Source organism: Sphaeroforma arctica, assembly GCF_001186125.1.
Source record: "Sphaeroforma arctica JP610 unplaced genomic scaffold supercont1.123, whole genome shotgun sequence".
Classification (NCBI taxonomy): Eukaryota; class Ichthyosporea; order Ichthyophonida; genus Sphaeroforma; species Sphaeroforma arctica.
In genome coordinates this window covers 44,730-57,813 of record NW_014040435.1, presented here as the reverse complement: position 1 = coordinate 57,813, position 13,084 = coordinate 44,730, and the positions used below count along the sequence as shown (strand labels likewise).

At 44.5% G+C, this 13,084-nt stretch overlaps 4 protein-coding genes across 4 annotated transcripts in view; 1 reads left to right on the top strand and 3 right to left on the bottom strand.

The window, feature by feature from the left end:
- The window catches only part of SARC_02680 (hypothetical protein), a gene marked incomplete at its 3' end in the record, with an annotated part of 10,834 nt that extends 10,341 nt beyond the window's left edge, over positions 1–493 (bottom strand). Inside the window, exon 1 of the mRNA XM_014303552.1 lies at positions 159–493. The remainder of the gene's footprint in view (positions 1–158) is intronic.
- A 398-nt stretch (positions 494–891) lies between these two features.
- On the top strand, positions 892–2,510 carry SARC_02679 (hypothetical protein; the record flags this gene model as incomplete). Its single annotated transcript, XM_014303551.1, has 2 exons — positions 892–1,325; positions 1,436–2,510. Exons 1-2 carry the CDS (start codon positions 979–981, stop codon positions 2,508–2,510), a joined length of 1,422 nt encoding a protein of 473 aa, XP_014159026.1. The 5' UTR covers positions 892–978.
- Positions 2,511–3,695: 1,185 nt separating this feature from the next.
- On the bottom strand, positions 3,696–5,627 carry SARC_02678 (alpha-amylase). The gene has a single exon (XM_014303550.1). The coding sequence runs from the start codon at positions 5,257–5,259 to the stop codon at positions 3,766–3,768; it is 1,494 nt and encodes a 497-aa protein (XP_014159025.1). The 5' UTR covers positions 5,260–5,627; the 3' UTR covers positions 3,696–3,765.
- A 2,490-nt stretch (positions 5,628–8,117) lies between these two features.
- On the bottom strand, positions 8,118–13,045 carry SARC_02677 (hypothetical protein; the record flags this gene model as incomplete). Its single annotated transcript, XM_014303549.1, has 9 exons — positions 8,118–8,274; positions 8,680–8,838; positions 9,386–9,514; positions 9,931–10,132; positions 10,479–10,544; positions 11,152–11,288; positions 11,836–11,966; positions 12,589–12,664; positions 12,932–13,045. 9 exons carry the CDS (start codon positions 13,043–13,045, stop codon positions 8,131–8,133), a joined length of 1,158 nt encoding a protein of 385 aa, XP_014159024.1. The 3' UTR covers positions 8,118–8,130.
- Positions 13,046–13,084: the final 39 nt, after the last annotated feature.

Here is a 13,084-nt window from a genome sequence, read left to right as displayed (position 1 = left end):
GTGTGTGTGTGTGCATGTGTGTATGTCAGCGTTCGTATATTTGTGCGTGTATGTAATAACTGTAATCCATTCACTTGGACTTTATTAAGGTACACGAGTTAGGTGGCGTTCGAACATTAAAATACTCAAGTCAATGGCCAAAAATTATGTACACATACTTTGGATCAACAACCAAATTTCCCGTTGGCGTTCATACTCGCTTGTTGTCGACACTCGTGCCACCAATATGGCTGTGTTCAGCTCTTGCCTTGAGTTCAGTTGGAAAGGGTGTACAGACATGTAATATTTTTAGCGCGATTTGACTACCTTCATTTATTTTTATAAAATACAATACAACACAGATATGCCATTCTTGTAGTAGTAGGCTATGTATGTATGTCTGATTCTATAATACGATTATATACATAGCCTACTATCAAACATTATAAATTATTATAAATACATATATTTATATGTAATCAAATTGAATGCTGACTATAGTTGAATACATAGCCTCGAATAGGTTTCGTCTCAACCACTGACCACTCTCTACTAAGTATGTAGTCTCTCCACTCTCCACTCTCCTCCAGGGCCCGGGCTGACAGGCTCCACTCGTCCGAGGGCTTTGGTGGCCTCGCCCTCTGAATATGTGAATTTGCGCCAAATCACCGCTTCGAAATCTATGACGATATTGGATATCTGAAAGGACCGGTATATTCACTTCTATTTTTAGAATTTCAATAACCGGCTTATTTTCTACCAGCACACAAGTGACTGTCAGAGTAGTGAGTCAGAGTACAGGTACCGAGTACCGACGGGCCGACGGTTACAAACTGTCAGTATTTCATGAATTGTATTTATTATATTATATATTATTTGTTCGAGTTAACAGACTGTGTAACATAAAAACAAGAACCGAAGTACAAAAAAGCGCGATAAGTATTACCTTGACAGCTATCAATAAGCGTACCCAAGTGACAAGCTATTTAAGTCGCAAGCATGTCGACAACTGACCCCGCGGACCCCGCCACCACCTTGAGTGTGCTATACAAGGGCGAATTCCCGCCCGATTTCGAAAAGGTCGTAGACAGTTGGCCCACTAATCTAACCAAGCTGTCCATAGCCGTTCATATGACGGGGTCGAAGTACAAAAACCGGTTCTATGAAGAGTGTATACATTTCATCTACCAACACGCGCGGGGTATGAAGGATCTTAAACATCTGCGCATAGATGCGGCTCTGCCCTTTGAGCCCAACATCGAGTCCCTAGAGACTCTCACAGTCATGTCGCTTGACCCGAATCTTAATCCAAAGTCACCTAACCCTGTGCTGTACCCCTCAAAACCGTATGTGGATCTGAAACAATACTGCCCTGCATTAAAAAAATATTCTTGCTTTCGCCTAATCCTTGGCACCGTGTGCGTGGTGGTACAGTACCTGATAAGAACCCGGACAGAGCCGCCTGGGACACCTTCGCACAGTTTACGACTATTAAAGATCTGGTGATATATGTCCCCAAAGAATATATAGGCAAGATGCCCAGCAGTTTCAGCAGGATGGTGGGGGAGAAGCGTGCTGGTTACCATGACAACGGCGAGGTGTACACGACGATTAAATGGGATACAGAGACCAAGCCGCCCAAGCCCACAAACGTTGAAGACGCCCCGAATGGCGTCACGAAGACCAAAACAAAGGCACTGGACAAGGCTAGTACCAAAACAGTGGACATGAGCAGACCCAATCCAAATAACCTGACAAAAACCCTGACGTTGATTAAACCAATCAAGAAAGCGCTGAGCAAGCAAGAGAGTGCTGCTCTGGCGACTGCACGCACACTGCAGGCTAATCGCGAACAGGAGATGCTGGAGAGCATGCCCGAGCCCAAGAACCAAGTTGCGCTTATTGAGGCCAAAAAGAACGAAGGGTCTCCACAGACGGTGCCGTCTAAGTACAAGCCTTGGGAAACACCGGCTACTACGCTGATGGTTAACTTGCCCGAGTCTTTCCCACCGAACTTTGAGGAAATGGTTGCCAAATGGGCCTTAAACACAACGTCGCTGACCGTGGCGGCCGAAATGGACGGCGAAAAGTACAAGGACCGTTTCTTCGAACAGTGCGTGCATGCCATATTCCAGCGCGTGTGTTACATGACGAGCTTGCGTACACTTCATCTCAACTTTGCACTACCGTTCGAGCCTTACAACGTCCACTTGCAGACCCTAACGGTATGCTCGTTAGACCCCAACATAGACCCCCGCCGAACACCCCCTCTACTGTACCCTATGGCCCCGTTCGAAAAGCTCATAGCCAACTGTCCAAAGCTTACGCGCTTGTATCTGCTGTCACCGAATCCTTGGCACAGGGTAAGAGGTGGCGATATGCCTTCGGAGGTGCCGAACCCTGAGGCTTGGGACGCTTACGAGTGCTTTAATCTACCGATTATGATCTATGTACCGTACAATTACGTCAATAGTATGCCCGATAGTTTCCGTCGGATAGTCATGAACGGACGAGCTGGTTTCCATCAATAGTAGGTACCGAGGATGACATTCAGTACTTGTGTGGTGTGTAGAGTTGGGATTTCTGGAGCACTGGCAGTGTGAAGAGGTGTTTGGAATGGATTAAGATAAGGTCACATACCTTTGATTGCTATGACTTCAATGTCGTCTGGATTTTAGTGATGAGCACAGCCATGCGTCTGTATGTCGGTGTACATATATGTATACGTACGTATGTATATATATATATATATACGAAAATAAGAGCGAGAAAAGGGTGGATGACATGTTCGTAGGTCGCTCGAGTAAGTAGGAAGACTGATGTGCGCACTTAATAGCATATGGTAGCTATTACACACCTCCGGTCAAAACATTCGTTTCCCGCCGTTAGCTTATCCCAAGACATCACTGGAGAGTATATCTGCGAGGGTGCAGTGTTGAGTAGCGGTTAATCAAGATGGGTATCCCTTATCCTTTTACCTGTCCACATGGTGGTTGTGGGGCGGTATCAGCTGGGACTTGATAAAAATGCAAGGCTGCACCGATACCTAAAATAGTATGTGCTAACACTTTACCCCCATCTCCACTATGCTACCAACCAACACCAACACTTTTCGAGGTCTATTGACATGTCTTCAACCTTCGTCCCTTGAAGTATTAATACCTGACCTTGAGAGATAACAATGCGGTCTGGTGTATAAAGATCACTCTAAAATTTTATAAGGCTGCTTCAAGTAATCGTAAGGAGCCCTGACTTATCAGACTCGGTTGCGCATCTAGGTCAGTCGGATACGGGACAAGAAAGTGTGCTTTTTTTACTCAGCTCACTCAAAATTACATATTCATATACACGCGCCATCAGTAAATGTCTTCTTGAATAAAAAGCATCTTGTCGATCAAATGATTTCAATTTGGTCCTATGTTTTCCACTTGGCAGCTTACATACGTGTGAACTACTTTTCAAATTTTTAATGGACATTTTTGAAAATATTATGCACTTTTGAACCATCGAAAATAATGTTACTACCATCTTACAATAAATAAATAAGATTATCCCTATGCACTTTTGAACCCTCGATATAATTACATTTCCTGGTTGTGGACAATGTTGATGGGAGTGCATCGTCGATGATTACCATCGCTATACCGCCTTCGTTTAATTACAAAACGCTATATGAATATTGCGATAAACAAAGACTTTTTAAAACACCATATGAATATTGTGACAAACAACGGCTTTTTAAGACCGACTGATTTATTTTTATGCTTTTTATGTACTATACACAATCTATAACGAAGTTTTGTCTGCCTCGACCCAAACACTAACACTGCCACCGTCGCACTTGAACTCGGCCCAGCCATTCTCGTCAGTCGTAACAGATTCCTCGATGTGCCCGGTAATATCCACATACGATGTGTTTGGCTTTCCTGTCTCCATGTGTTTGGAATCCTCTCCTGCGTCAGTCAGAATCACGGCCATTGTACCTTCATGGCCCTCATCACCCAGACAGGTCCATCCCAAACAGTCCTGATGATCGAAGTAATCATTCTGTTGACCGTAGGCGAAGTGTTTGCGGGCGTACAAGAACTTGTCAATGAGGTACCTGTGACTAGGCATGTGGATCGTGTACTGCTCGCCATCTTTTCCATCATCCGTGTACTCGGCGCCGTAGTAGTCAGCCTCAAAAACGCAGGGGTATCCTTGCTGCCTTAAAAGGATCAAGGCGTATGCCATAGGTTTGAACCAAGACTCAACTACACTCTCCAAATCCTGAAGAGCTTGACTGTCATGGTTCGCAACGAAAGTCACGGCTAGATCAGGGCAATCCTGTACTAGTGTACCGTCGAATATCTTGCGCATATCAAAGCCACCACCTTTAATACTGGCTGTCCGGAAGTTGTAGTGCAGAGGTACATCAAATAACGATACTTGTCCCTTGGAATGATGTAGATATTTCTTAAGGTTGTCAAGTCCGTTTTCCCAATACTCAGCAACCGCAAACATATCTGTTTTCTTGTGCTTGTTCATAGCCTCTAGCCACTGAGGGATGTACCAGGCCGGGATGTGCTTGACAGCATCAAGACGAAACCCATCGATGTTGGTGGTATCGATATACCACTGACCCCACTCAATCATCTCATTGCGCACCTCTTCGACGTCGAAATCAAGATCAGAACCCATCAAGTAGTCGAAATTCGCGTTCTCCTTGCTGACTTGTTCGTCAAATTTCTTCCCCTCGAAGAGGAAGATGGAATCTTGATCGTCCGGATTGCTATCATCGTAGTCCACGGCATTAAAATGATTCCAGTGCCATTCGAATTTGGAGTATTTACCGTTTCGACCGGGGAATTTGAAATGCGTGAATGTGGATACATCCTTGAGCTCACCGTTGGGCTGTAACCTATTGCTTTTTGAGTGTGGGATCGCCTTAGCTGGCTCGGCTTCGTCGCCACCCATTCTGTGGTTCATTACAATGTCAGCATATGCGTGGATGCCATTATCCTGGAGTGCTTTTACAGCGTTCACGTACTCATCCTTGGTTCCGTACTTCGTTCGCACGCTGCCCTTCTGGTCGAATTCTCCGAGATCATACATATCGTACACGCCATATCCAACATCTTGACCACCACCGGTACCCTTGTAACTAGGCGGAAGCCATATAGCTGTGAACCCAGCTTCAGCCAGATTGGGTGCTTCCTCGGTGACAGTTCGCCACAGTGAGCCATCATCCTTAGAGTACCAGTGGAAGTGTTGCATCATCGCTCCATTTTCCTTCGGCATGACTATTCAATTTCAGCTATTGTATTTTTGATCTTGGTTTGTGTATGCAAATATTTTGTATTATGTGTGCTCAAGTATGAATTGCAGTATATTTATACACTCTTGAGTCTTGACAACTTTAACAGGCAACACAACTGTGGTTTTTTAAATGCTATGCCACGCGAGTGTCTACTCTTTGTGTGCAAATTGATTTGATTGTAGAAAATAGAAAGGAATCACTGCAGAAAACTTGAAAAGTCAAAAGCCACAGCCGCCCACAGATAACAAACTAACACCGAGAGCACACTTATTAAAATAAACCGTATGAATGGTCAATATAACAGGTTGTGGACGAAAGTCGATACGAGTTTTAAACGAATGGAATGATGCTAAACAGATTTGTTTTTTAAAAATACAGCATGTGTTCTTGGACTTGGAGTCCTGGACTTAGGAGTCTCTTGCAATTATGGGAAATGTGATACGTCATGTGCAATTGTGCAGTCCAATGGCCACAATCCGATAAACAAAAAACCCCTCCGGCGATTATACCAAATTAAATGCACTAATATTTCATAGCCTTCTGAAAATAGAACATATTTACACTCTATTTATGTGTTCAGTTGTTGGCTATATGATTTATTACAACAGCAGTGTATTGTTTTTCTTTAAAAAAGAAAAGAAAAGTAATAACTGACAGATCTGGGGTTTTTTTAAATCAAATCAAAAACTGCTGCTCCATGGATAAATACACCCACAAATTGAAATAACCGCCTGTGAGGAGCGATTTAGTACATATAAATAGTGATATAATGGTATTGTATTTATGATGTCATGAAACTATGATAGCCATTTTTCATACGATTCTCTCTTCTATAATACTATTTACTACTAGAGAGGCACAAAGTGTCAAAGTCAGAACTGTCAGGAGTCAGGACTCAGGAATTGGGCTCTAATGACTCCCGACTCCAGAGTCCAACTCGTAAATGATATTTCTGTATGCAGTTATTGCAGTATGGCTATGTTAATGTATCATGTACTTTACATACTTTATAAATATGTATACATTGTTTCAAATACATATACATCCTGTATATACGATACATATTGAGTCATTGACTCTTATGTATTGTCGTTTATCGTTTTTTTTAAATATATATAAATACCGGATATTCTACATACCTTTCTCGTCACCGTTGACTTTTCTCTCTCTTTGGTGTGGTATACACCATCTGAATCCGGCAAATGTAATCGTAAACAATCAATGAGTTCAGACTTCAGAGTTATGTACTTCCTTCATATGTTCAGTGAGACAGCGACTTGAGTTTGAGACAAAAACCTCGTTACTTTACATAGTTCAATGTTCAACACGCTCATTCAGTTTCACAGTCTGGATTCTAATTCGTTTGCTAAATCCATTTCAAACCATATTCAAGCCCATTCGACAGTTCAAGTGTTCGGCATTGCACATGATATTGGGGTTATCACTCTTGCTGGCCGCTCGTATGTGTAGTATCTGCACTAGATGAGTTTCCTGTATACATAATACGATGTACTCACAGTATTTCTGTATCAACATAAGCGAATGTTAACAAACCACTCCAAAACAGATCTCGAATCATATTCGTTCAAGTTTTAAAAGCACGATGATTTGTGACTACACGGAATCGACTGCGAGCTTCTGATTTTCAGGATCGCTGTGTAGTTACGCCTTAACGGACTGTCTAGGCAACAAGTGTCTACTCCGATTATATCTAGCTGCAAGTAAATTGTGAATGCCCGCCTAAGGAGTCATACATCGGTGGGGTTTGATTACCACTGACTAAATATCGCTACCAACTGTAAGTTGAAATTACCCACAGATCACTACTTACTGTTAAGTATCGCCATGGACAGCTACCTACCGATGCCGGGAATGTCACTGTATTAAAAGGGCTTTGATGTCTATCACCAGTGTCTTCTTTGTCACCTACATTTCCAGAAAGTGATACATTTTAAACCACTTGATACCTTAAAACGCGGAATCGAATACGATTTTCAGATTTCTGATCGTCAGTCCAGCCCAGAGGACTATCGTCACAGCTCATTACTCTATTGAGTTACAGCTAAATACGTTTTACGGGTGAATGGTGATGTATACCTGCACCGCTGACGTATCAATATCAATGTCATTTGTAAGTTAAAATTGCGTACCAATCACACCTGTGCTAAGGTAGTTGCTACTACTGACGGCCAGCTAGACTTTAGGGGCTGCCAATAACATGTCCTGCCGTGTAGGGCAATGATGCTTATCACTGTTGCCTACCCACTACCCATCATCAAATATCTGAATGCTGCCAGTGGCTGGTCAAAGTGAGCGCAGGAAGCAACTTAATACCGGCAACATTGGAATTATACTTTGAATGATAAGCTGATATTTTATATACGCCTTAGGAAATTGACTCCCTCCACTGATCTCAGGTAAATGATAACCGTAAATTGACACCTATGCTATTGTTCTGGTACTCACATGCCACTACTTGATGCAGACCGCTACTGACTGCATTGATATTCATGGCAATAGCAGATTCTTGTTTAAAACCACAAATCATGAACACTTATGGTTTGCTTTTGTCTACACATTAATACACACGACAAACATGTTCACAGGCGATGCTGCCTACAAACTAATACTAGCCGAACATTTCCCTTTATGCAGCTTCCAATAATTAACAGTTTGCTGCTGAGTGCAAGTTCTACTATGCGCGTGCATACACTAATTGCAAGGCACTATAAGCCACGATTAACCGGAATACAGGGTACTGATGGCTCCTTAACGACAAACATCATCAGAGCTACAGCACAATGTAAGAAAGCCTTATCACAATGACAATAATGAAGCAGTTGCTTTATTTATCAAAGCTTCTTTGATGGGGCACCTTCAATGGATTCTGCTTTCTTCAGTATGAATTTGCATTCGAACTTCTCCACACGGCGCTCGCCGACTTGTACCGTCACTTCCAGTCTGTAATTTCGTCCCGCATCGACCGTTCGGTTTGGCTGATACAAACAAGTAACAAAACATGTCAATTCCAAATGCGAATAGGCTATAGAAAAAAGAGGCGAAGCTAAAGCCACCATATACCTCGGCGTGATACAAGTCTCGTTGAATGGATATCGCATTCGCTCTACATATACATACAATCCAGAACCACATATACAATCCAAACCCACACACACGCCCTATGTGCCGGCAAGACAAGTACTGTATGTGCAACACATCCGGAATAGTGCACTGTAAGAAATCCGCGAGGGACCGGTGGTGATAGCAGATCTACAAACAAATCGCTTCGCTGTTCAAAGCATGCCGATGAACAGTCCCATATCAGGCTGGGAGCATATCAGAGCTAGCATTAATCAAACGTCGAGGTATCCCGATTAAATCCGCGCTAAACAAACACTCACCAGTCTCCTGTCAAAGACGATACCAGGGACCCTCTGCACCTCATCCTTCATTTCGAGTTTCGGCAATCTGGCGACAAATGCGTGGGGTGTACGGGCAACCCCTTCTGATAACCACGACGAGTCCATTATAGGATGCACCTGAACTTTGACCACGGCTTGCTGTGGTGCGCAGAAAGATATGCATTAGAGCCACACACTGACTTATATGTTGTATCTGGATACCTCACACACCGACTTATAAGTTGTATCTGGAAACCTCACACACCGACTTTGAAGTTGTATCTGGATACCAACAATCCAATAAATACGCCACGCGTTGGAAGTAAGCGGCCGTATAACCAGCAATGCATGAAATAAGACTTCTATTGTGACTGTAAGCTCGTCGCCTTACGATGTGTGCGTTTGTGTGTTCGCGATTAAGCGCATTAGACAACAAGCGCCGACCCATTGAGTTATATATACAATTCATGTATAAATTTAAAGTTTTACGCTAGTGGCACGAGATGCGAGGACACTGGAACCGTATCAGGTAACCATATCAGCGTTGTCTACGGAGCATATCATATGCGTCCCTCACAGGAAGCCGTAGCCCACACGTGCACAGAATACGAGTGGCCGCTTGCTGGCTATACCTGAGAATTAATAAACACTATATGTCTCAATGGATTCTTCAGAGGCGAATGTGCAGTTTTGATAGAACACATACCGACACGTCTTTCCTCGCAACGAGGCCCAGCTCCCATCTTAAAACCTCAGTGCCCGCTGGCACCTCCAATGTGACGTTCCGAAGCCTCTTGAAGGACGCTAATAGCTCATCCGGCTTCTCCATGTCAATCTGCCCGACGCGAGAGAGGACGAGTCGAAAGGATCAAAACATAGCAAATCGAAGTCCGCCTTGTCTCGCCTATGGTGAACATGTACCGTACTGCTTCAAAAAGAGACGGACAACAACACGCGGCCACAAACATTACCATTCTTGCATCTGTATACACAGAAATACGTTCCCTGATGGCAGACCGAAGTCTGTCAATATTCTGTGCTGCACTGCACTACCATGTATCGCACTAATCAAGTGCAGTCGGATTCTAACCCTTAATTCCACTGGTGCCACTCCTCTCCAACACGCCGCGAACAAACTTCAGCTACTTCAAATTCAACGGACATCAAGACACATTCAACGGTATCAAAAAGCCCTTACTAGGTATATTGACAGAGAACACTCTAATCCGATCAACAAACACACACACACACCTCTCTCAGCGACACTTCCTCTTTCTCAGCCGTTTTGATATAAAGCCTGAACTTCGGAATAAACAGGTTGTCTATTGTCCCGTTGGCTATAGCAGCCAGGATGGCGTTTTCTTCCCTCTTCGTCTGTGCGGCAACGCGTTCGTATATCTCACCGATCAGTTCGATACCCAGTGTGATTTTGTTCTGTTTGGCCTCGGGTATACTAATATATGTAGAAAGTATATGGGCTACATTAGTACCGCTTGCTGGTGATGCGCGAACCGATCAAACAAGCCGTTCCCCACAGGATAACAGCACGCGTGGGACAGGGAGCTCTGAAAGTGCCCAGAATGAACCGGACAAGTGTGTTCTCAACGAGGTGTGGCACTGGATATTTAGTACCGAAATGCTCATGTGCTATGATACCCGGACGATCCTGATAGGTCTGCAGCAAACGCACGCGAGGTTCAAACCGGTGGCACAAAGGATACAATAGTACACACGCTACAGTCGTGCCAAGACATCTGCCACTCAGCCATAGACCCCGCAGTCGCAGCAACAACACACACCTTTTATCGGTCATTGCTTTCTCGCAGATTGATCGCAAGGTTCCGCTGATCTCAAATTTACCCAGTCTGTACAGAAGAAATAAACAGATCGTAACCATCAGTTGTCATAGACATGCGTCACTGCATCTGTTTGTGCGCGTATCATGAGACTAACATACCGCTCTCAACAACTCTGCTAAGTGATTGATTCCGACTGACGAATCGGGCACTTGGCGTACGTTAATGTACACTGAAAGTGAGTGTCAAACATATCAACGAAGACAAAACTGTCTCAGCATTGCAAATCACAGAGACAACTCAGAACGCAAACCTCCATATTGAAAAAACAGCTCGGTATTATGTGGCTTGCACAAGAGCCATAGCGCGGCACAACCGCAGTTTATAGTGCACTCGGGGTGAACATGGATAGGGCAGAGGCATCTTGACATGTACAACCCACAAAGGCCAGTGCGCGTGACACACGGTGTACGCGACTACGAGACGATAAACCATATGAACTCTCCTTTCCATTCTACGAGACATACTTAGCCTGCTGCCTTTGTCAATAGAGGCACAGAGTTCCCACGGGTCATACACCCAAATCTCGCTACTAGCAACACGAAGAGCATGAACCAACCGATACGCCCTACACCCACGCCCACACTCACCACTCTAGTAGGTCCCGTATACATACCTCCAGATCATATTGACCGCCTGTTTCTGTAGCTGGTCTTGGTGTGCTAAATTGGTTTCGTCCTCCTGCATCTTTGTGGCCGCCGCCTGTGTTCCAGCCATAGCGGTCGCCAGCGAGAGTATGTTGCCAATGGTATTCTATAGGGGCGTGCATGTGTGTGCGCAGATTAGAACGCATTCAGTCAGTGTACTGTCTCTTTGGGAGAGGGTGTGTTGGCTGGTATATACAATGCGGTGGGCCCACCTATGTTGCCTACGTGGTTGAGCATATTCCAACATTGACTCCAAAACAAACTAGAGATTCAACACACAGGCACATATTCCTAGTGATATGAGGCGGCATAGTCTATCGGAGCCGAATCCGAGCTACATTCGTGCATGCGATCGATGTGTAATCTATAACTTTCCTCAGGCATACACAGAACACGCACCAAGGCACTCACACTCCGGACCTTCGTCTCGACAGTCCATGGGCCAAACAGGTTGCCTACAAGCGGAAAATACTGGGCAATTTCTACTCATATTTCAGGCCAACGGTTCAAGTCGGCAGGAACGTCATAGGAACGACACGGCCGCATAGTCACCCAGCAAACACTACTGTGCACGCGTAACTTCTACGAGCTAACAGATACAGCTGAGAAGTCTTGTGGTATGCTACATTCCTATAAGTAGCACATATGCATACCTTCTTCTCGCCCAATTCTGAGAAGAATCCCTCCAGCCCAAAGAATCGCTTGAGGTGCTGTTTGGCCTCTTGAACGTATATGTGACCGATGAGCTCCACAAGACCCGAACCACCGGGAACCTCCGCCAGCTCTGCCGAAATGCGAATTAAACGACAAGATCAAGACCCGAATGAGAATCCTAGACAGCGGTGAATGTATAGGTTCGGCCGGGTATGGGCGTAACAATATGGCCGTATTCGTGTTGCGTACATCGCCAACTTTGGTATTTTTCGGACGCCGCAGCAGTTAACAAGAAGACTGCCAGTACACACACTGTTTCACAAACAAGTAAGAAGGGTATTGTGCGGATGTATGTTCTTGCCAGTGGATAGTATATTCGTATTTAGACTATAAATATCGTGACGAAACAGAACAGACCAATGATAGTCTACCATTGGGACTAGTTCGTATGTCGGGTCTGAGTACAGACGTAATGTCAAACGGTCTGCAGAAACGACAGCAATGGACAACAAAAACACCATCCAGAAAGTTATGTACAACAGCCCCCGGGCTACGCCTGGGTGTTGAAGATAGTTAAACTATCACTATATTTTGTGATACATTCTGGAAGCGGATCCTGGAAATACTGACATCAAGGATCAAACACCCCCCCCCTCTCTCTCTCCAAAGGGACTATTAACGAACACATATGCGAACTGTAAGTACGGGTTGGACATGACAAAAACGAAACACAAGGCAATCGACTTGCGTACCATTGGCCTCCGCGGTGATCACAGCCCTGAAACCCTTCTCGTCACCGGCAACGTATTGGTCGCACTTGGCCACCAGCTGAGATGTGACAAGACATTTATGTTGTGAGCGAGTATTGCAGTAAGGATATACCCCAGGCAAGATATCCCACCAAACCACGCTATGAGATATTTTAGACTAGTTTTAGACTTTAATTACTTCTTTGTCGGGTATGATTATTATAGGGGGGTTTTTTTTAGGGTATGGTAGTTTTGTGTCGAAAGTGGGGGATTAAGGCTTAGAGCAACACATACGTATTGTACGAGGTGTGGGTGTGCCCTACAAAGTGTGAGAGAACACTCATACAAACAGGGGTGAACAGCGCGTCATACGCGTTAGATGTTCAAACAGCCCTCGAGACGGTGAGATCAGGGCAGAGTAGTCCCATGTGCATCCAAACACAACAGAGTCACGTATCATGACACATACACACCCCATAGGGACACGGGCAGACGCACT

What these genes read in the sequence shown, in the direction of transcription:
- SARC_02678 (XM_014303550.1), bottom strand. Translation starts at nt 5,259, where the DNA reads ATGCCGAAGGAAAATGGAGCGATGATGCAACACTTCCACTGGTACTCT.